Below are 21,177 nucleotides of genomic sequence, written 5' to 3'. Positions count from 1 at the left end.
AGAACCAAAACATTTGGGCAAGTTGTTGGATGTTAAAGTGTTCTTTCCCAATGTTGCACAACAGCTCAGAGATCCTTTTGTCATTTCCCAGAAGAAGGCCACGACAGAAACATTTCCAGTTCTTTTGCTAAACAGAAACACACTTGCATGCATACAGAGAAAAAATAAAACACAACTCATAACGAAGAGTTTTGCCAGTACTTGCACAGATGGCTCCCACCTTAATCCGTGGAGTTTCCAGACTTTACACACTGCCCATTCTGAACTGGGAGGGGGGTGGGTAAGTACAAAAACTGCCTCAAGACCGAAAGTTCCTTCAGCTCCTGCACTTTTCCAAGACAAACACGGTAGGCTTCCAATTCAAAGGCACATTACATTTTTTCTACATCTGTCTTTAATACAGACACTTTACTGTCTCATATTTCAGTTCAGCCGACCCTGAAAGGAGAGACCCTAGTAGGAACAATTTGTTCTGTCAAATCCACACGACCGATCTGGTGTTAGATTGCTTCCACGTCGCCAGTCAGGCAGTGCAGCATGTCGGAGGAGGTGAAGCCAGAGAGCCTGTCGCTGTATCCTGCGAGTGCTGCAGCCACCCCTGAACAGGAGGCGGTGTGCATCTTTGGGACGGGAGACTTGGGGCGCTCTCTGGGTCAACGTCTGCTGCAGTGTGGGTTTAGGTTGGTGTATGGCAGCCGGAGACCTCACAGCTGCGGCCCCATTCCTCCAGGAGCTCAGGTATGTGCTACAATGTCTGGTGTGGACTGAGCAAAAAATATTATATAGTACTGTGTTTTGTTGAGGTTTTGTTTTTGGTAACAGCACGTTAAATTGTGAAATTTAAAGCGAAAGTCTCTTCTGTCTTTTCATTAACTAAACAATGTTACTGATTGGTTGTGTGTAGACAGGCATTAGCACAGATGATCCATGGGTGCAGTGTGGTGCAGACTGTTCCCATCTTTTATATTACATAAGGACACAATCATTTAAACTCGACACATTCTGGTGTGCTGAGAATGTAATTTTTTTTACAATTGTTTCCATAAAATTGTGTCGTAGTAAATACTAAGTCTTCCTTTTCAGTTTCTTGTTTTTCTCAGCCTAAAGAGGAAACATCTATCTGATCTTTTAATGGCAGGCTGAGCAGCATCAATCAGAACTATCAACTATCAATCGTCTATCAATCAGAACGAGGCTGTTCTGATTGATATGGGCTCATATGGACTCCTTAGCCAGATGTTTGATGTCTTTCAAAGTGACCTCAGTCTGACTGGTATACCACATTTCATCAAACCTGTATGCCACTGCATTTGACAGACTCATCATTTTGAGCCAAAGAAAGCAAGAAGTGGCCAGACTAATTGTAAACAAAGGTTCAAACAAGCATGGAGATGTGTTGACTGCCTGCACTGTTTAGTAATTCCTTTCACTCACTTTAACACTCCACTGCCACAACAGTATTTACAAATATTAAAGCAGACACACTAATGAGTTAGTCATAATTTTGTTGGCTCTGATGGCACAACAACTTCAGGGAGGACACACACATGCTGCAATGTGTAGCATCCTTGTTTATTTCCACAAATGCTGTGAGCTTCTGAAAATTAATTTCATGTATTCATATTCTGTGCATGTGAATCCCAGTAACGAGTGGTGAGATTTATGACTGGTGAGGCACTGACTACTCTGGAATGAAGCTCATATATTTGACTTTTAATTGTGATGTTTTTAAAACCTTTTTATGTTTAATTCCATTCTGTACAATTACTTACAATAATTAAACGTTTTCTTTGGCTAAGCTTTCTCTCTTTTTACTAAAATTGAAAATTGTGTATGATCTCACCTGCATTTGTATATCAAGTTCACCTATCACTTCCCATTAGCTACAGATTCATGCAGCACATTTATGGCTGACCAGACTAAATATGTCACATACATTTTTAAAAATATATTACATTGTGGAACATTAACATGTATAGTACATGTGTAATCACATATTGTACAGCAAAAGGTATGTGCCAACTGTTTAATTCACCCTGTGATAAAACGCCACCGGAGCTAAGACAGCATACTGCCTCATGTACTACATTATAATACATAAGTTAATTATTACATTATAGAAGTTCAGCAATTTTGACCATGAAAATGTAGAAATTATACAGGAAAGAAATTTACACAACAATGAAGTGGACAAATTGATTTTCACTTGTTGTTAAGAGAACAATGTCTATACTGGAGTCTGATGTTGAACAGAAATTTTAACCACTCTGGTGAATATGTCAGGGGCCATCTTCAAGATCCTGGTCTGATGATGCTTCAGGAATAAAAGCTCTGCAGGGAGGACTTCAGTTGAATTTATTTCACACTGCAGCCCAAGTCAGAACAAACAAATCATGAGAAAATCTTGGTTAAATTGTAGAAAATGATTTCCCAATCTCTAGACACAGTCCCTTTTAAAGGATTGTAAGCCACACATATTTAATGCCATATTTAATATTCCACATCAACTAACAGAGCATTTTCCACATTCACACTTTCCATGTGTGGTCCTCTTCAACTCCAGGTGTAAGCCATCTATTTATTGTGCAAGAGTTGATCAGTCCCAGAGCAAAACCTTTTGCTTAGAATATTCTTCAAGGACACCAAGAGTTCTCTGTATGATGAGACGCAGCCCCATAAACAAGCTGTTCCAAATCCTGGGAAGATTCAGAACGGTCTCTGGGGATGGGCTCATCAAACTGAATGCATTTTCCCAACCAATTTGGTTAATCACAGTTAATGACCTGAACAACAAAGAGTGAGGCTTATCATATTCACAAAAAAGTTATTTTTGTACGATTTGATTTAATATGTTTGATCATTATTCAAGTGTGACAAAAAAAAAAAAAAAAAAGCAAAAGCAAATGAAATCTGTAAGGAGGAAAACACTTTTTTGAGATGGACTGGCGACCCGTCCAGGGTGAACCCCGCCTCTCGCCTGAAATGTCTTCCTGGAGATAAGCACCAGCAACCCTCCTGATCCCACTAGGGACAAGAGTGTAAGAAAATGGATGGATGGAAAACACTTTTTCATAGCTCTGTAACTTCCAGCAGTAATTCATGACATTGAGAAGTTTATATTTGTGTTTGAACAACTCAGTTAATTCACTTCAGATAAATGACACCCACAAAACCAACAGAAGCACCACTTGCACCTCTGTACATGCAATTTTTTGTCCTTGACGGTCGTCTTGTTTTTGCGTGTCTGACTTGTACAGGTGATGAGCCATGAGGCAGCGGCGCAATCAGCCAGCTTGGTCTTTGTTTGTGTCCACAGAGAACATTATGACTTCCTGGAGACCCTAGCACCTCAACTCAATGGGAAGGTGCCTTACTGTGCAATCACATAATGTCGTGCATCATTAGTGTTGTTTATTTTCTCACTTTTCAACCATTTTCCCGATTTTCATTCACTGCAAGGTGCTTGTGGACGTTAGCAACAATCTCAAGAAGAATATGTACCCAGAGGCCAACGCTGAGTATCTGCAGAGGCAAGTAGAGATTAGGTGGTGTCTTATGGATGCGGTTAGAGCCTTCTGTGGCTGGCAGAGCATGAAGCTAAAGTTTGTTATTCACTGTCCAGGTTAATCCCTGGGGCCCATGTGGTGAAAGCATTTAACACCTTGTCAGCCTGGGCTCTCCAGAACGGACCTTCAGATGCCAACAGACAGGTACCAGATCTGTTGTGACACTAACAAATTTCTCTGTGGGAAAAAAATACACAGTCTTTTTCTTCTCCTGCTCATCAAAAATGCAGTATTTCTCTTATTCTGGCGTGATCTTTTATTTCAGTTTTAGGGGCTTGTTTGTTTGACAGATTTCTTATTCCATCAGAGAAAAACAAGTTTTTCTTTTTTCTAGATCTCTGGTGTGTTTGCACAGTGGGTGCTACTCAAGACTGGAAGAACTTCAGTCTAAATCATAATCACACACTTTGAAGCATTCATTACATTTAAGGAAAAGAATGTAAATTTAGGTAGTCAACCTAATGTTTTTGTTCTGTAAGCCACCTGTGATGTCTCTTTGAATCAGTGAACTCCATCGTTTCTCAGATCTAAGCTCAACATCACATGTTTTGCTCTCTCTCTGTAGTGCAAAGCTGCAGCACATGTGTTTTTTTTCCCTGCTTTGTTTTGATCTGTTTGTTAGGTCTCAGAGGATGGTAAAAAACCACACAAGTGTGTGCATGTTTATGCATTGGGGTGCTGTGTATTTGGAGCACCATCAGCAACATCACAAGGTGTTAACTGAGCATTGTTGCTTGATACCTGCTTTCCTCGCCTAAATTTAGTATTTCATACAAGAAGCTTTGCTGTCTTTGTTCACTTTCATATTCATTTCTCTAGAGTCAAACACATCCTTTCATCAATGTGTGTACACATGCATATGCACATAAATATTGCATTAACATGGCTGAGCACTATGCTTCTCACACGGGAGATTTTTTTTTTAAGAGTTGTAAGAACCTTTTCATGCTCCAGGTGTACCTGTGTGGAAACAATCCTGAGGCTAAGCAGGCAGTGGCAGTGATTTCCACCAAACTGGGCTTCACTGTTCAGGATAGAGGGTCTCTGTCTGCAGCCAGAGAGCTGGAGGACTTCCCCCTGCAGCTGTTCCCCGAGTGGAGGCTGCCCATGCGCCTCACCATTGGCCTCACTGCCTTCTTCTTCTTCTATCTTCTCACCAGAGATGTCATCTATGCGTACGTTAACGAGGGGAGAGACATCTCCTTCAGAATCATGATGTCCTTGGCTAACAAGGTGAAGACAGATTATTATTTTTACAAATAGTACGTTTTCTTTAAAGCTACTAAGCCCGAACTAGAATGTTGTCGTTTTTTTTTCTTCTTTTCCAGGTGTTTCCAAGTGTATCTCTCATCTTGCTGTCTCTCTGTTATCTGCCTGGAATCATAGCTGGCTTCTTTCAGCTCTACAGAGGAACCAAATACAAGTAAGAAAAGGAAATTCACCAACATGTAAACTCTCTAACGACACGCAGTAGAAAGCACGTTTAATAACATACAAAATGTTTGTTTCAGGCGTTTTCCTGACTGGTTGGATCGCTGGATGTTGTGCAGGAAACAACTAGGTCTGATAGCTCTGGCCCTTGCTTCCCTGCATGTGCTTTATACTCTAATCATCCCCATAAGGTAGGTAATGATCCATACAAATATCCCTATTGGGAAAGTTCCTTTAATTGATTTTTTTTTTATTATTGCTTTCTACTTCAAAAGGTATGACAATCTATATCTATATCTCTATGTCTAACCCAAATCTTTTAGGTGTTTCCATAGCAACTCCAGATATCAACCACTTTTTTAGACAAAGCATTGTTAGTCAAATTCAGATCTCTTTTAATGTGTACTCAACTTTGAACAAATTGCTATCAAAGAATAAAAAGTCTTATAACTCCGTCTGGTTAATATTCAACAGATTGACATATTATTGTCACAAAAATAATTTATTCTTCTCACAATGTGTTCACATATCTGTGAAGCATTTTTTTTATTATTTGAAATGTTTTGTTCAAAATAATTTGTCTTTTGTGCCCAGGTATTATGTAAGATTCAGACTTGCAGGAAGTACCATCTCACAGGTGAAAGATTTACAAAACATTTCTTTGGTTTTACCAGTGGAGTTGCAATAAATATTTCTTTCTTTCTTTCTTTTTTTTATATATTGTTTCACTTTCAGATCAAGAGTAACAAGACATCTTCATTTGACACAACCATGGCCTGGAGAACTGACTCATACTACTCCATAGGGGCTCTGGGATTCGGCTTGTATCTCCTTTTGGGAATTTCTTCTCTCCCTTCTGTCAGCAACGCTCTCAGCTGGAGAGAGTTCAGCTTCATTCAGGTGAAAACTTATATGTTTGTCTTACTTACAGAACAGGTTTTTCTCAATGGGATTCAGTGTCTTCGACCACAATCAAATGTAGATACTAGGTTTTACCTAAAGTTGTCATGTATTAATATTTAGCTTGAGCAAATAATTAACAAAGGGGAATTACTTTTCACACAATGCCAGGTTGATTTGGATGACTTCTTTCCCTCAGTGAATGAAATCATCAAGTGCAAACTTATTTTTTTGTATTTACTCTTATTATTATTATTATTATTATTATTATTATTATTATTATTATTATTATTATTATTATTATTATTATTATTATTATTATTATTTTTGTCTATTATTAAGATTAATTTTAAAGACTGAAAATATTTCTGACACAAAAATATTTTTTCACTCAACAGTAACTTTGAATCATCTGTTTTATATTTGATATGGCAGCTTCACTTTTTGGATTACATATAAGCCACTATATATGAAAAATACTAAACAATTAAACACCTCAAATGACAGAACTAAGAAGAAGTTGTATCAGAAACTAATGCCAGACGCCCCAAAAGCTTGGATATTACATGTTTTGAGTGTGCTGCATTCATAAACCTTCCCTCTTGGGCTCAGATTATTTCAAGGCGAGTTGAATGTAATCCAAAGAACTTGTCATTAAATGCAGAAATGCTAAAGATATGCTTGCTTACTTTGTGCCCACCTGTATGGAGATATTTCAAAATTTGCCACAAAACAGTTAGTTCAGTTGTTCAGCTGATAGAAATTAAAAGATAGGATACTGATCCTGAAAAAGGAATATGGATGCATATCCCAGAAGAAGAGCCTTGACTAACACCGTGACTGATGAAGACGACTCTGTGCTTCAGCTCAGATGGAAAATGGTTACATCATGCAGATGCCTATTTCAGACCTCCTGTTGGATGAAATTCAGTGAATATTTTCCTTTGTCCTTTTCCAATTCTTCTGTTGGATGTTTAACTTTTTTCCCTCATGTTGACCATTGAGAGTAAGCACAATCACACTGCAGGAAATGAACTCATTCATAAATGTATCTGGGTCAGATCAAGCTCATTTTCTCACTCCACCCTACTCCTTATCTCCAGCCCAAATTAGAGCGACTCTAAATGTTAAGTTATTCATCAAATATAATTTAGGAGCACACATTATCCTGAGCTACAGTCCTAAAGTTTTCTTTGTGCAGATCGTACTTCTTGTAAATCTCCAGGTACATTTCTGGGATTACCTCTATGAAACTCAGACATGTTGGTGCATATGTCTCAGTAAAGGTCACCTTGTTACTTGCCGTCCTTAACCTGGGACACTGAAAAGCTGTGGGGGAGTTCAAGTGAGTCAATGAGGCTGAAAACGTTAAAATATAAAACAAAATTTATAAAATTATTGATTAACATAGTCACAGTCCCATTAATAGTAGTACTCCTCGCAATTCCTGTTGAAAAAGATTACAGCATTTTGCATTTCTAATTGATCACAGTTTTAGGTACATTTAATTAGTAATGTCTGACTTTCTTCTACTCAGGTGAAATAAACTTTCATTTGTTTTAGCCACTTGCTTCTAGGCCGGATGAGAAATCAGGTTTATCATCTTCACCCTGTAAGCAGGATGGTAAGGGAGGAAGAAAAAAAATGTCTAATGCTCACTGTCAAAATATTTGTAGAAAAAAAACTGAACATATAAGTAGATCAACACGGCAAATATCACCAGACACAAAGTCAGTCTTTGCACATAGCTACTACATCTCCATATTTAAGTCCTTGAGTAAATCCACATTGAGTAAATGTCTTTAAATTAAACATTTGATATCATTTTCCTAAATTCCTCAGTCTGAGTTCATACAACTTGAATAAAAAAACATTTAAGGTGGAATCCATTACTTTACCAATAACTGTTGAGGACCCAGTAAATGTATATCAAGACGATGACCTTTCTTTGCTTTTCTGTTTTCCAGTCCAAGTTGGGATACCTGACGTTGTTCTTCTGCACCTTTCACACCTACCTGTATGGTTGGGACAGATTTCTGTACATCTCGCAATACAAATGGTACACTCCCCCCGGCTACATGCTCTGCTTGGTGGTGCCCACCCTGGTGCTGATGTTCAAGCTGCTGCTTCTTCTGCCTTGTGTGGATAAAAGCCTCAGCCGCATTCGGCAGGGCTGGGAGAGGACAGATCCTGAGAACGACAGCAAGAAGTCACTGTTAGCGTAGGATTGTCACAAACTTATATAGAAACATATTGTCTGTTTTCAGAGCACTCTAAATGTTATTCAACCACTTCAGTTTTAATGCAGAACAAAATAGTGCACAACAGTAAAGGCCTGTGTTAAGTGTTACCATATTTACATCCACAGTTTGAACACCCTCACTTTGTTTATTGTAAGTATTTTTTTTTGTATCAATTATTAAGGAATACTTTTGTATAGCCAATGCAATAGGGGCAAACAATAATAAAAAAAAAGTAAATAACACATGAAACCGGTATTTTATTGTTTTTGTACTAAATAGAAGTTTTGAATTTTTCTTTATATATATATATTCCATAGATGAACAACACATGTTATAATTTTTTTTTTAACATAACATGTCATAAAGATATATTTTCAGTGTTCTTGGACATCTACTAGATCTATTTCTTCAGAATCTTCACACCTAGCATTTTAGCAATAAATAATCCTATATAATAAACATTCTTACTTAATAACAGTGGACAAAAACAAATAAGAATTATGTACCTAAATAAATTACAACAATCTGCAAGCTCAATTAAGAACCCCTTTAAAGAGGCAACTCACCCGTATAATCGTGACACGTTTTGTTTTCCTGAGGAAGATTAATGATGAAGAGATGATTAAACCCAGAAAATCCTCAGAGTCTGCAGAACTTTTTCACATTAAATAATAATTTTAGATGAACAGTGCTGATTTGGAGTGAATCTTTCTTGAAGTAAGACGGACGAAACAGTTGAACATGGGATAATTTCTCATGTCTTTGTTGCTTTTATATTTGTAATTTTTCATGTGATCCATTTGGTCAAAGAAGTATGTCATTGTTGTTGCAGTGACTAGCTAGCAAATTATACAATGGAAAGAAACAAGTAGTTGGATAAAGAAAATATCAGTTTTACAGATATGGTCTATCCTCGTGTCTCCAAGAATTACTGCAAAACAGAAAGACTTGCATTCCACATATAAAAAAAGCAACTTTTGAATCCATGTGACTTCATTAAAGCAGTTAAGTAATTTAAGCCAAGAGTTAAATACTTCTAAGTATCAATACAGAGATATTGGAAATAACCCATTTTTTGCTATTTCGATTCTAATGTTTCTCTTGTACTTTTCTAAATTAATTCAAATCAGCCATTTTGGACTTGCATTGAAAACAATGTACAAAAAGTGCTGATGAGTGCATTTATGTAGAGCAGAAATCACTGAATCAGCAGTCAGAGGGCATCAGAAGGACTCCAGTTTGATGTAAAATGTGATGACTGTTGAATTGTCATTTATACTTCTGTATTTTTAGTCAACTGAAAGGTCTACTTAAAGTACTCTGTCTACAGTGGTGTTCACACAAAAAGGATATGTCTCAAAAAATTTAATATCATTATAAATCAATGAAAAAAGTTACAAGCTGCCTTTTCACAGAATGCTGTATACTAATGAAAGTGTGAGGAAAAATATAGGTATAAAAAGGTGCACAAGAAACAGGAATAGAACCTTCACACAATGCAACAATAAATCATAAATTCATATTATTCATAGTATTAGGTGTATAGACTGAACAATACAGTCACCAGGCTGACATTTCTGAAATCAAATGTAGTTTTTATTGGTTTAATGAGAAATTCACATTTTCCAAGAAGTTAAATGTTGGTGTTTCATTTGCTGTAAGTCATAATAATTAAAATAAAGTAGAACTAAAAATCAGAGTCTTTGTCATGAGTTTCATGTTTTCAACTAAATTACTGAAATAAATGAAATTTTCAGGATATTGCTACATTTATAAAATTACATCTCCACTGACCTGTATTCTGTATTCTGATTGTGTTCTGAAGGTCGGATTACAATCAATTTCTGCAATAATTTCGGCATATTACGAACTCTTATTGTGTTTGCTAAATAGTTACAATTATGTGTTCTGCTGAGTCTGTATTTGTTAACGTTTCATCTGTCTCTTAACCGGTTAAATAAAAACACAATCGGACCTGCTGAGATGTAAAAAAATTTATTTCAGTTAAGTTTTTATCTATTTTTTGCTGAATTTTGTCCTATGAAAAGTTTAAGAAATTCAAAAACAAGTTTTGCTTAATAAAAGACTTAAAACTTGACAAAACACATTTTGCTTTATCCTTCAGTGAAGGTGTTGACTTCAACAAATTGTCTAAACCCCCCAAAAATCATGAAATACAAATGAAAAGCCTTAACATGACTATTTTACAAGAGTAAGCTGAAGCACTTCCCTTTTAAATTTCCCCATTTAAGAAACTGCTGAGCTGGAACAAATAAATCAAGTTTAGTGTTGTGTCTACATTAAAATAAAAATAAAAAAACAGACATAAAATTAGTCATTTAAAAAGCATTAAAGCAAGAACTTGAGAGGGTAATGTAAATGTTTCATTAAGAGAAGAGAAGTATATTTCTGTCATCTGAAACATTTAATTGTAATGACAACTAAGAAAAAAAATGTTGTTTTTTTTTGTCTAGTTATAAGATTTTCAGTTGCAGTGATTCACATGTTATCACTAAAGAGTGATTTGAATCTCTTCAATGATAGAATAGTGATTAAATTTCACTGAGTCTTAACTTTATGTGCAAGAAAATACTGTGAATAAACAGTTAAATCCATAGTTTTTCATGCCATTTGTATCAAATCATATGTAAATCAAGAAATGCAATATATGTGTTTAATATTGTGTAGGATGGAGCACTGGAGACTGTAAGCCTGAAAGAGTGCAAACACAGCAGTTTTCATTTAAGCTACACACAAAAAAAGCAAACACTTTTAACCTAACTTAACCATTCACTTATTAAAAATAAGACGATCATGTTGAGTTCATCTAGCTGTTGAGTTTTTGTCTTTTGAAATACATGCAGCTATGAATGAGAACTATCTTATCAAGTTACAGGTTAAGGACCCTCTAAATTTGTGCGTGATAAGAGCTAAAAAAGTGCACCGTTGGCAGGCCTGATAAAAAAAAGAGAACTAGATCAAGGAAGTTCTCACAAAAAAAAATGCCTGGATAAAGTTGTGATATGACTGAGTATAAAAGCACAAACCTCTCAGAGCTGCATCAAAGTCTTCACACAGATTGTTAAGGTAAGACCGCTATTTTTAACTTTGGCAAGAAATTTCATGGCTGAACATTTTACAAAAGCCTCTGTTTCTTTACAGTTTCTTTTCAATTTCCATCAGAGTTGTTTTTGTAGAAATTCAAACTGAATTGAAAGTGTTGTTTTGGACCAGATGTTCGGGATTTCTAAAGAGCAATGGGATCTTAATGTTTTCCACATATTTTTGTCTCTTTTGTCAGATGAGGCTGCTGCTCTTAGTGGGAATGCTGACAGCATGTGCTGCAATAACCCAAGGTAAACTGACTTTTATTAGAGTAAACTGTAAGAATTATAGCTGGCTTATTTTAGATTTGCTTTAAATTTTGAGGTTGTTTGAAGTTTTTTTTTTGTTGTTGTTGTTGTTCTGAAGGTTTTTACAGCCTTTATACTAAATGTAACGTCTACCAAACCTGTCAAAAATTATTTTAAACATATCCTTTAAAAAGAGACAACTTCTATTACTCTCTGTTGTTTTTCTTCCAGATCTGTCTGGCAAGATGTTCACATTCCCACTTGAAACCAACACAACTCATGTGAAGCTAAGAACTACAAAACAGGATTTTAATGCAGTAACTGTTTGTCAAAGGTGTTATGCTTACAATTATTGTACTATGCACAAAGTTTTAACCTCCCCTCTGCTAAATTCATTTTAGCTCGTTTCCAAGCAACAAAAATTCATTGACATCTTTCAGATGGTCTCAAGCTGTTTTGAGTTTTGAATATTTGTCAAAGTTTTTTGATTGCCTTGTCCTGTACCTGGTCGTGACCACAGCACTGCAATAAATGTTTAATAATTCGAAAACAGTGAAAGGTGGATGACAAAAGAAAAGGTTTGGAGTGAAAAAAAGATCGTTAGCAGATGACCAGTGTCTCAAAGGTCTTTGTTTAAGAAATGTGAAAAGAAAAAATAATCCAGCAAACATGCTGTATCTTCAATCATGCATTTGATGATACTTTAGTTCATCATCAAATGAAAGGAAGATCTCAATTAAAAATAGCAGAGGTCTTGATTCTGTTGCACAGTTCTGTAAAGGAACCTTTTTTTCCATCTCTGTGAAGTGTGTAACACAAGTTGCATTTGCTTCCCCTTCAGATCCTTTACAGATCTCAAAAGAATCCACGTCCTATTTTCTTTAGCCGTACCCACTTTTGCAAACGGCTTTATGCTTCTTTGGGATGGCTCTGACGAATTGGAGTTCTATACCCAGAATAAATTTGCAGTATTTGCAAAACTTGACTACAAGCTAAACACATGGCACTCTATCTGCATCACATGGGACTCGGCGTCTGGATTGGCACAGATGTGGTTGGATGGACTCCCATCAGTTAGAAAATTTACCATCTCTGGATCAAAAATCAGAGGAGCTCCCATAATTATGTTAGGACAGGTAAATTGCCAGTCATCCTCCATATTCCATAATTCTCATTAAATTCTTATTGATATTGAACTTTACAAATATATTTCAAAATAGTCCGTTTTTTTAAATCCCTTTAAAAATTGTTTTTCCAACAGGAGCAGGACAGCCACGGTGGCGGGTTTGATATAAACCAGTCTTTCGTTGGGATGTTGTCTGATGTCCACATGTGGGATTACGTCCTCTCTGCCTGTGAGATCCAGAAGTATGTGGATGAACGAAACTTCACTCCAGGAAATGTGCTGAACTGGGCGGCTCTGGATTATCAGATAATAGAAAAAGTGATGGTAGAGAATAAAGCAATGGTTTGTACTTAAACTGTTCAATTAATTCCATCACTTACAAAAAATCCCAGTCATAAAATAATGCCTGATATTCAATCATTGCTCTTTTTATTCTTTTTTTTGTTGTTGTTGTTGCTTTTTTTGAGACATGCTTTTCATAGGAAAAGAATAACACACTCCCCACCCACTCATTCTCCAGTGAGACACACACTGGTATATAATGAGTATGAGACACTGTCTTCCTGTCACACAACCAGTCTAACAGAATGCTTTATGTGAGGGACAGGAAGATTGTAACTATCTGTTCTTATAAAAGCTTTGTTTTGTCTATTAATAAATGAGAAAAGCCTGTATTGCATAGATTTGTGTCTGGTGCTTTTCTCCCTCAGCAGAGATACTTGATCGTCCAAATTCGCTCTTAGACTTGAAGAGTTAACTTGGGCATCTTGCTATTTGTTGTGTGATGGAAGAAAAACATAGTCTAGAGCCATAACAGATAACTCAAATGATTCCCACTAAGATTAGCAATTAAATGATCTGGTCCAGCAGATAATTGTTTTTAATATTACAATATTATTGTCCTGTTCCTGGCCCAATAATCAGATGACACACCCTAACTCAGTTTGCTTAACTTGATCTATTCTGTAACAACTGAGTCCTGATTAATTTACCACACTTCTCTTTATCTTCTTTCTTCCTGATGGCAAGTCCCATGGAGACTCCACACTTGCTGGTACCAAGTTTTTAGAAAAAAATCACAAAAGAAATCCTTTTTCTTTAGTTTACATTCAGAGTTAAGATTGTAGTGTCCTTCTTCTGTGATCTTAAAAGTTTTATAATTAATGTCAATAGTTATCACCTATTCACCCTTACATTAAACAAGGAGGCCAAGATTATTTTATTTGATTATTTCATCCAGTAACTTCATTTGTCCTCGATAGACATTGAAATGGCCTGCATCTAATCTTAATGTGAATCTGATGACTGTCTTCACCCTCCACCAAATGAGAAGCATTTTCTCTACTTTTAATTTGCTGTAGGACAGTAGGAAGCTTCATAAGGTTTAATCTTTGCTAAAGGATTTTAGATGGTATTTCTGTAGAAATGTGAATCAGCTGTGTGACATTGGTCTCTGTGGAATGTCATTATGTACACAAGCGCTGATATTTATTCACAAAAGCTAAAAGGTATTTAAGGAGCACCCGAGTTGTTGCCATCTCAAACAGACAGTGATGCAGTAGATACATAGATACTTTGTAAAATGGTGTGATGTAATAATCTAGACTTTCAGCTATTCTCAAAACAGGCACAAATACAAACTCAAATGAAAGCAAATGCAACATAGGGGAGAAACATAGATATTAAAGAAATAAGTACAAGTCAGTTCAGCTGATACATATAATACAACTTCTTAAGATGGCTAAAAGTGATAAGTTAATTATGTTGAAGCTGTGCTTAGCACCAATGATCCATGTGCTAATGACTTGATAAAGTCAAGAAAAAAAAGAACTAAATTCAATAGTCGCAAAATGTGATAATGGTAAGCAATTTCACATCAGGTCAAGATAATTATAACTGAAGTTATTATTTTTGGACCTAAAGAGGAACGATCTAGAGTCAATGCACAGCTTCAGTTATTACAACTAAAAACCAGCGATCAGGCCCGAAATTTGGGAGTAGTGATGGACTCTGACCTGAACTTTCAGAGCCACATAAAGACAGTCACAAAGACGGCCTTCCATCACCTGAAGAACATTTCCAGCATCTATGCACCACAAATCTGGAAAAAACTTCCAGAAAACTGTAAAACAGCTGAAACACTGACTTCCTTTAAATCTCAACTAAAAACCCACTTGTTTAGAGTTGTATTTGAAACGTAATCAATTGCAAATTTATTGATGGAACCTGACTTGATGTTGTGTTTTTGTTGTTGATTCTATGTTGCATTCTGTTTCTGTGTTTGATATGTTGTAAAGCACTTTGAAATGCCTTGCTGCTGAAATGTGCTATACAAATAAAGTTTGATTGATTGATTGATTGATAATTTGAATGCTAAATGTTCTTTCTTTCTATATTCAGGAGGAATTTGTCTTTGCAGTTTTTCCCCAAAAGCCATTAATGCAGTGACGTGATTGATTACTGACAGGAAGTTTTCTTCTGCAGCAGAAAGCCCTGAAGGGATATTCACACTTAAAACTGTGTAGCATGTGTACAAAAGGGAATTTTTAAAAAATATGAGTAAAGAACAATGTCTTTTTTTGCCACATTTTACACATTTCCTGGATGTGCAAGAATTATTTCGACATCAACATAAGCAGCCCATAGTTTGTGTGTCTTAAACAAGAGGATACGATTTCTGTGTGACAGAAAAGAAGAACTGGTTTCAGGAAGTTCACAATAAAAACTTTGTTGAAATAGGGAGGATGTGTGTAGAAACATTGACTCTACCCATCGGTGCCAACACAGTCACTGCACAGGTTTTAAGGTAAGAGCATGAATTCAAATTCAGCAGAAAATTAGTCATTGTCCATATCTACTATTTCCTCTTGTGTTGTTTATTGAAGAAATTCAAAGGGAACTTTAACTTTCAGATTTGTGTGATGAAAACTTGTCGGTAATGTTAATTTTATTCTTTAATCAGATGAAGGTGCTGCTTCTGCTTGTGATGATGACAGCCTGTGCTGCCCTAAAACAAGGTATTTCTTATATATACATATATATATATATATATGCCTTTACTTTATGCATAATGTATATGGTTTGCCATTAAATCATGTTTTACATTTTGAATATGTTGATAACCTGAAAGATATTACAAATTTCTCTTCCTATTTTCCATTATTTTCAAAAGATTTGCCTGTATTTGACGTGCAAATCAGGCATTCAAAGGTGTTTATGAATAAAATAAAGAAATATGTATACATTTTATGTTTTCAGATCTTTCTGGTAGGATGTTCACCTTTCCACTGGAAACCAACAGAGCTCATGTGAAGTTTAACACATCAAGAAGAGATTTTAATGCCGTAACTGTTTGCCACAGGTACTGTAATTTTCAAAAATGAACTATGTAGAAGAGCATTCTTCATCCTTGTGAGTGAGATACATTATGAAATGCCTTATGTCTGTCATTGTAACAGATCATTTACAGACCTCAAGAGAGACCACATACTGTTCTCCTTGTCCACACCCAGTAGTGCCAATGACTTTTTGATTTTCTGGGATAACACCAATAAAGAAATGGAGGCACACATTAAGAATAAAAAGGCTGAATATGGAGGCCGTGACTACAAACCCAACACGTGGCACTCTATCTGCACCACATGGGATGCTGAGACTGGGCTGACACAACTGTGGTTCAATGGACAGCCTTCGATCAGAAAATTCACAATCTCTGGGTCGAACATAGGTGGACCCATCAATATTATTGTGGGACAGGTAAAGTTTCCTTTATTCACTGAAGAATGGAACAAACATCTTGAACACCTGTCATTTTTAGCCTCTGTTCAATCTATGAATCTCTTTATCCAATTTATTTTTACAGGTTGATAAACATAAAAACAAACTTGAAACAAAATAGAACTAAAGTTGGGTAAATTTAGGTTAAACTGGGTAGACTTGGGCAAAATTATAATATATAAGCAGATAATTTATAATTTGTCACCGTGTCTGTGTTGAGAAGATCTACATATGACATCAAAACTATCCATCCTGGCTTTGTCACAGTGAAATGCTTTAGATCATTTAGATCGTATATAATCATGAAAATTGGTAGTTTTGACCTTAAAACTCTCCCATAGAGGCCATTTTGGCCCAGTCTCTTTACTATTATTGAATTATGAATAATAACCTTAACTGAAGCAACCCGAACTTCCTTCAGGGCTTCGGATGCTGTTCTTAGTTACTGTATGGCCTCATAATTAAATTGTCAATTTGTTCCTGGAGGAGATTAGGTAGGCTGGCCAGTTCAGGGAAGAATCACGACAAACCCATGTTTTCTCTGTGGATAATGATTCTCACTGTAGTTTGAGTTTGCTCCAAATTGCTATACATTGATTTTGGCTTTCCAGAATCACAAATATCAATGGCATTCCTGGCTGTGCTCGTGATTCTGTAAATAATGGGGCAAAAATTAGATCTTTTAACCTACTTGATGTTTGGTTTTTAGTTGGAGTCAAGCACAGTCAGACCAGAGGAAGAAAACTGAGCTGAAGAGCTTTAACAATGTCACAATAAAGACTTGTAATTCTGGCACAACGAGAACAGAGCATGAACCCAGCATGAGCATAAAAGAAGAATCCATTTCAGAAAAAAAAACAAGGAACTTAAATACTGAGAAAGGGAAGCAAATTTACATTACCTAATAAGAGTGGTGGTGCCAGAGAGAGTTCTGTTAAAGTGATTTCTTGATTGTACAGAAAATCACACCTAGGGTTTGGAAGTGGAAATTTGTGAATCACAAAACATATGGCACTTTAACAATTATGTAGAGACTTGTTTTAATCCAAAATATCATTAGTATGCAAATGATACAGTGGCCTTAACATAGACCACTGTGATATAAATAATGTTAAAATTTCAAAGAAGCAGGAACGTAACCCAAAATCAGTAAAAACCTCTGCATAAAACAATGTAAACCTAGCCTTTATTCAATAAAACCATAAACCCAATAAATAAATAGAACCAAATAGGTAACATTTTACTCATGTCATTATGCTTCTTAGGTGTTCAAGGTTCTGGTTACAACTAATGTACTTGGGAAGTAACATCTGAGTGTTGACTATTTACTAGTTATCGACCAAAAGGGTAACCTTTACAGACCAGTTGAAAATGCATGTCATAATTTTGATGACATAACTTTTGAATCAAATCATTAATACCTTTTTATGTAGTTCTCAATCATAAAAAACCCCCAAAAAAACATTAAAACTTTGCATTTCCAACAGGAGCAGGACAGCCACGGTGGCGGGTTTGACTTGAAGCAGTCTTTCGTTGGCATGATGTCTGATGTCTACATGTGGGATTACGTCCTCTCTGCCTGTGAGATCCAGAATTATGTGGATGACCGAAACTTCACACCAGGGAATGTGCTGAACTGGAGGGCTCTGGATTATGAGATTGTAGACAAAGTGTTGCTTGAACATAAAGTAACCGTTTGTTACTAACCTTCATTTGGGGTTTCTGCATTTCTGGCTGATGCAGAAATTAGCATCTGATTCACAGCTTGAAAGTTAAGTGAATAAAAAAAAAAAAAAAAAAAAAAAAAAAACATTCAATGAATGATTTCAATGTAATTATTACTGAAGTAAATTTAATTAATGTTCAATATTTTGTATTTTTACAATTAGAATAAAATGTCACAAGTCATTAATGAACACTCAGACTATAATAAGTCTGTTTGTGCCTCTGCACACAAATACAGACTTGGATTCATGATAACAGGATTTCTGCTGTTTGGAAGTTAATTTATCAAGTTGGCTTAACTTGATTGAATTATTTGTAACCAATTGAAGCAATTCAATTAAGTTAATTGAATCTAATTTATTAAATCATAAATTCAATATTTTATATTTTTACAATTAAAGATGTCACAAATTATTAACAATTACCCAGACAAGCAAGTCTGTATTTGTGCCTGTGCACACACACTATGGGTGTTTATAGCGGGTAAAAGTAAGACATGAACTGCTCAATGAATTAATGTCAATGTTTCATGTTGAAAGAAAAACTCTTTATAAAACAGAATTGACAATGGAAACATTTTGATTTGTGTGGGATCTTTTTATGCCAGATGTTGCTGTTTCTTTTTCTGGTGCTATCATGTGCTTCATTATCTATTAATATTAAAATTATTGGGGCCTGCCCCATAGCAATGCATAAGGAGAGCAGTGACTGACTTGCGAAGCAAGTCAGTCACTGCCTCCATGCATTGCATGGCAGGCACCTATTGTTCTACACCCAATAGAACGCCTCTTTATTGGGGCCTGCCCCATAGCAATGCATAAGGAGAGCAGTGACTGACTTGCGAAGCAAGTCAGTCACTGCCTCCATGCATTGCATGGCAGGCACCTATTGTTCTACACCCAATAGAATGTCTCTTTATATATATCTTTATTTTTCTTCCATCACCGTTAATGCGGCTCGTACCGCTGCGAGCCCACCCACAAAAGTGGTATCAAAACGTGCGGCTCGATGCCGAGAAGGGAGCTATTATTTTTATAAGGAATCGGACTTACGATGGCGAAGTAAAAAGCGAAAAACGAGCAAAATTTCCAACTGCCGAAACGCAGAGCATAACTGACACCAACTGCCGCTTTTTTAGAGTGAGAATTTAAGCAGATTTCTGACCCCAAAACAATTTTGAAATCGCCGTCACGCCCACAAATATCGCCCGATTGGTATCAAACTTGGTCATGACATTGATACGCATGCCTGCTCCGGTAAAATGTGTTCGATATTTCTCTAGCATTTACGGTTTTCCGTCAAGGTGCTTCAGAGCAAAATCATGGGACAGGGTAACTGACGCTCTCCCAGATTCACTTCCATGTATTTCTGAAAATTTTCTGAGCCCTGCACACACTATTTTTTGTCTCATCACTGCAATTACTGTGAATGAGGTAAAAATATGAATTGCGGTACTATCGGAGAAGACAAATAGCCCTCTTATACGCTTCAAACGGTTTTCAAATATGTATTACGGTTCCTGAACGGCAAAGGTTTGTTCGGAGTGCTTTTTCCATATTAATTGGCTGGGTGTCTCACAAAGATAGAATTTTTTTCCCCCCTTTCTGTCTCACACAGACATGACAGTTAGCAGCTGATCCATTACCATAGCAACGGAACACATGAGGTCAGAGCAGCTGATTCATGGGAGGACACTCTGGAATGAGCTGGCCTTTATAACTACTTGTGTTTTGGGCATGTTATAACTGATTTTAACAAACCATTGTTACACACAGGATTAATGTGTAATTTTTAAATAAAGCTTAATGGAAATTTCCCAATAAAAGCCCCAATATCTCTGTCAGGTGAGTGCAGCGCCGTAAGGCGCTGCAAAAATCTCTGCCTATATTATCTTTTCCTCTCAGGTTATGGCACTGGCTTGCGCAGCAAGCCAGTGCAATGGCATTAACCTTTGACCTTATGATATTAAATAGGACTATCAGAACACCATATCTGTAGTTCTAACTGACACTCAGAGCTTCCATTTAGAACTACTGGCTGTTTAGGCCAGTAAATAAGAGATTTAACCCAAACACTGTTAGGCATTGGATTAGTGTGTGCATTTAATATGAAGCTTATGTTTATTTTTCAAAATAAAAGCCTTCATATTGCCCTCAGGTTAATGCATCGCCGTAAGGCGATGCAATAATATTAGAATGCTTTATATTCTTCTCTCAGGTTAGGGATCTGCCTTGCGCAGCAAGGCAGTCAATTAAGATAAGACTTTTACCTTAAATAAACTATTAGCTATTTTTCTGACTTAGTCATTTTAAATATACTGAATGGAGTAAATCAATTACAGAAAACATTCTAATGATACCCCACATGCTATTGGCAACACTTAGGTAAAGATATGTTTGGCCTGCTTTGATCAGAAAAAGTAACTGCTTAAAACTATTAGGAATCTCTCTCCCTGTGTTTCATTCTCATGACAGTTGAGCTGCTCTTTAGAACTACAAAGACTGAAGGTTAGAACTACAACATGGTGGTACTGTCAGTTACTACAGAGGAGGACTGAGCTGGCCTTTAGAACTACTTGCATTGCACTGGCATTAACCTTTGACCTAATGATAATAAATAGGACTATCAGAACACCATATCTGTAGTTCTAACTAACACTCAGTAAAAACAGAGCTTCCATTTAGAACTACTGGCTGTTTAGGCCAGTAAATAAGGAATTTAACCCAAACACTGTTAGGCATTGGATTAGTGTGAGCATTTAATATGAAGCTTATGTTTATTTTTCAAAATAAAAGCCTTCATATTGCCCTCAGATTAATGCATCGCCGTAAGGCGATGCAATAATATTAGAATGCATCGCCGTAAGGCGATGCAATAATATTAGAATGCTTTATATTCTTCTCTCAGGTTAGGGAACTGCCTTGCGCAGCAAGGCAGTTCATTAGCATTAGCCTTTTAGCATTAATAAGCTATTACAAGTTATTGCACTGTCTTGCGCAGCAAGACAGTGCATTAACTTTAGCACATTAGCATTTTACTGCCCCCACTAGTGGACA

General features: G+C 36.3%; 3 protein-coding genes across 3 annotated transcripts; all 3 read left to right on the top strand.

Moving 5' to 3' along the window:
- The first annotated feature begins 202 nt into the window (after window positions 1-202).
- Window positions 203-10,119, top strand: LOC122831494 (metalloreductase STEAP4-like). Its single transcript, XM_044117712.1, has 11 exons — window positions 203-347; window positions 428-738; window positions 3,258-3,365; window positions 3,460-3,530; window positions 3,623-3,710; window positions 4,521-4,799; window positions 4,895-4,989; window positions 5,078-5,188; window positions 5,592-5,634; window positions 5,733-5,897; window positions 7,865-10,119. Exons 2-11 carry the CDS (start codon window positions 538-540, stop codon window positions 8,120-8,122), a joined length of 1,419 nt encoding a protein of 472 aa, XP_043973647.1. The 5' UTR covers window positions 203-347; window positions 428-537; the 3' UTR covers window positions 8,123-10,119.
- Window positions 10,120-10,727: 608 nt separating this feature from the next.
- On the top strand, window positions 10,728-13,300 carry LOC122831493 (female protein-like). The gene is made up of 5 exons (XM_044117711.1): window positions 10,728-11,227; window positions 11,442-11,496; window positions 11,725-11,827; window positions 12,335-12,629; window positions 12,755-13,300. Exons 2-5 carry the CDS (start codon window positions 11,442-11,444, stop codon window positions 12,971-12,973), a joined length of 672 nt encoding a protein of 223 aa, XP_043973646.1. The 5' UTR covers window positions 10,728-11,227; the 3' UTR covers window positions 12,974-13,300.
- Window positions 13,301-15,062: 1,762 nt separating this feature from the next.
- On the top strand, window positions 15,063-18,698 carry LOC122831492 (serum amyloid P-component-like). The gene is made up of 5 exons (XM_044117709.1): window positions 15,063-15,425; window positions 15,582-15,636; window positions 15,878-15,980; window positions 16,078-16,375; window positions 17,884-18,698. Exons 2-5 carry the CDS (start codon window positions 15,582-15,584, stop codon window positions 18,100-18,102), a joined length of 675 nt encoding a protein of 224 aa, XP_043973644.1. The 5' UTR covers window positions 15,063-15,425; the 3' UTR covers window positions 18,103-18,698.
- The last annotated feature ends 2,479 nt before the right edge of the window (window positions 18,699-21,177 follow it).

The sequence above is a fragment of the Gambusia affinis genome, linkage group LG05 (assembly GCF_019740435.1).
Source record: "Gambusia affinis linkage group LG05, SWU_Gaff_1.0, whole genome shotgun sequence".
Lineage (NCBI taxonomy): Eukaryota > Metazoa > Chordata > Actinopteri > Cyprinodontiformes > Poeciliidae > Gambusia > Gambusia affinis.
Note: the sequence above shows the minus strand (reverse complement) of the source record. Positions and strands in the feature narration are given on the sequence as shown.

What these genes read in the sequence shown, in the direction of transcription:
- LOC122831494 (XM_044117712.1), top strand. Translation starts at nt 538, where the DNA reads ATGTCGGAGGAGGTGAAGCCAGAGAGCCTGTCGCTGTATCCTGCGAGT. An exon ending in AACGCTGAGTATCTGCAGAG is followed by an intron (nt 3,531 to 3,622) that starts GCAAGTAGAGAT and finishes TTCACTGTCCAG; the next exon opens with GTTAATCCCTGGGGCCCATG. An exon ending in TGATGTCCTTGGCTAACAAG is followed by an intron (nt 4,800 to 4,894) that starts GTGAAGACAGAT and finishes CTTCTTTTCCAG; the next exon opens with GTGTTTCCAAGTGTATCTCT.
- LOC122831493 (XM_044117711.1), top strand. Translation starts at nt 11,442, where the DNA reads ATGAGGCTGCTGCTCTTAGTGGGAATGCTGACAGCATGTGCTGCAATA. An exon ending in ATGTGCTGCAATAACCCAAG is followed by an intron (nt 11,497 to 11,724) that starts GTAAACTGACTT and finishes TTTTTCTTCCAG; the next exon opens with ATCTGTCTGGCAAGATGTTC. An exon ending in CCATAATTATGTTAGGACAG is followed by an intron (nt 12,630 to 12,754) that starts GTAAATTGCCAG and finishes TTTTTCCAACAG; the next exon opens with GAGCAGGACAGCCACGGTGG.
- LOC122831492 (XM_044117709.1), top strand. Translation starts at nt 15,582, where the DNA reads ATGAAGGTGCTGCTTCTGCTTGTGATGATGACAGCCTGTGCTGCCCTA. An exon ending in CTGTGCTGCCCTAAAACAAG is followed by an intron (nt 15,637 to 15,877) that starts GTATTTCTTATA and finishes TTATGTTTTCAG; the next exon opens with ATCTTTCTGGTAGGATGTTC. An exon ending in TCAATATTATTGTGGGACAG is followed by an intron (nt 16,376 to 17,883) that starts GTAAAGTTTCCT and finishes CATTTCCAACAG; the next exon opens with GAGCAGGACAGCCACGGTGG.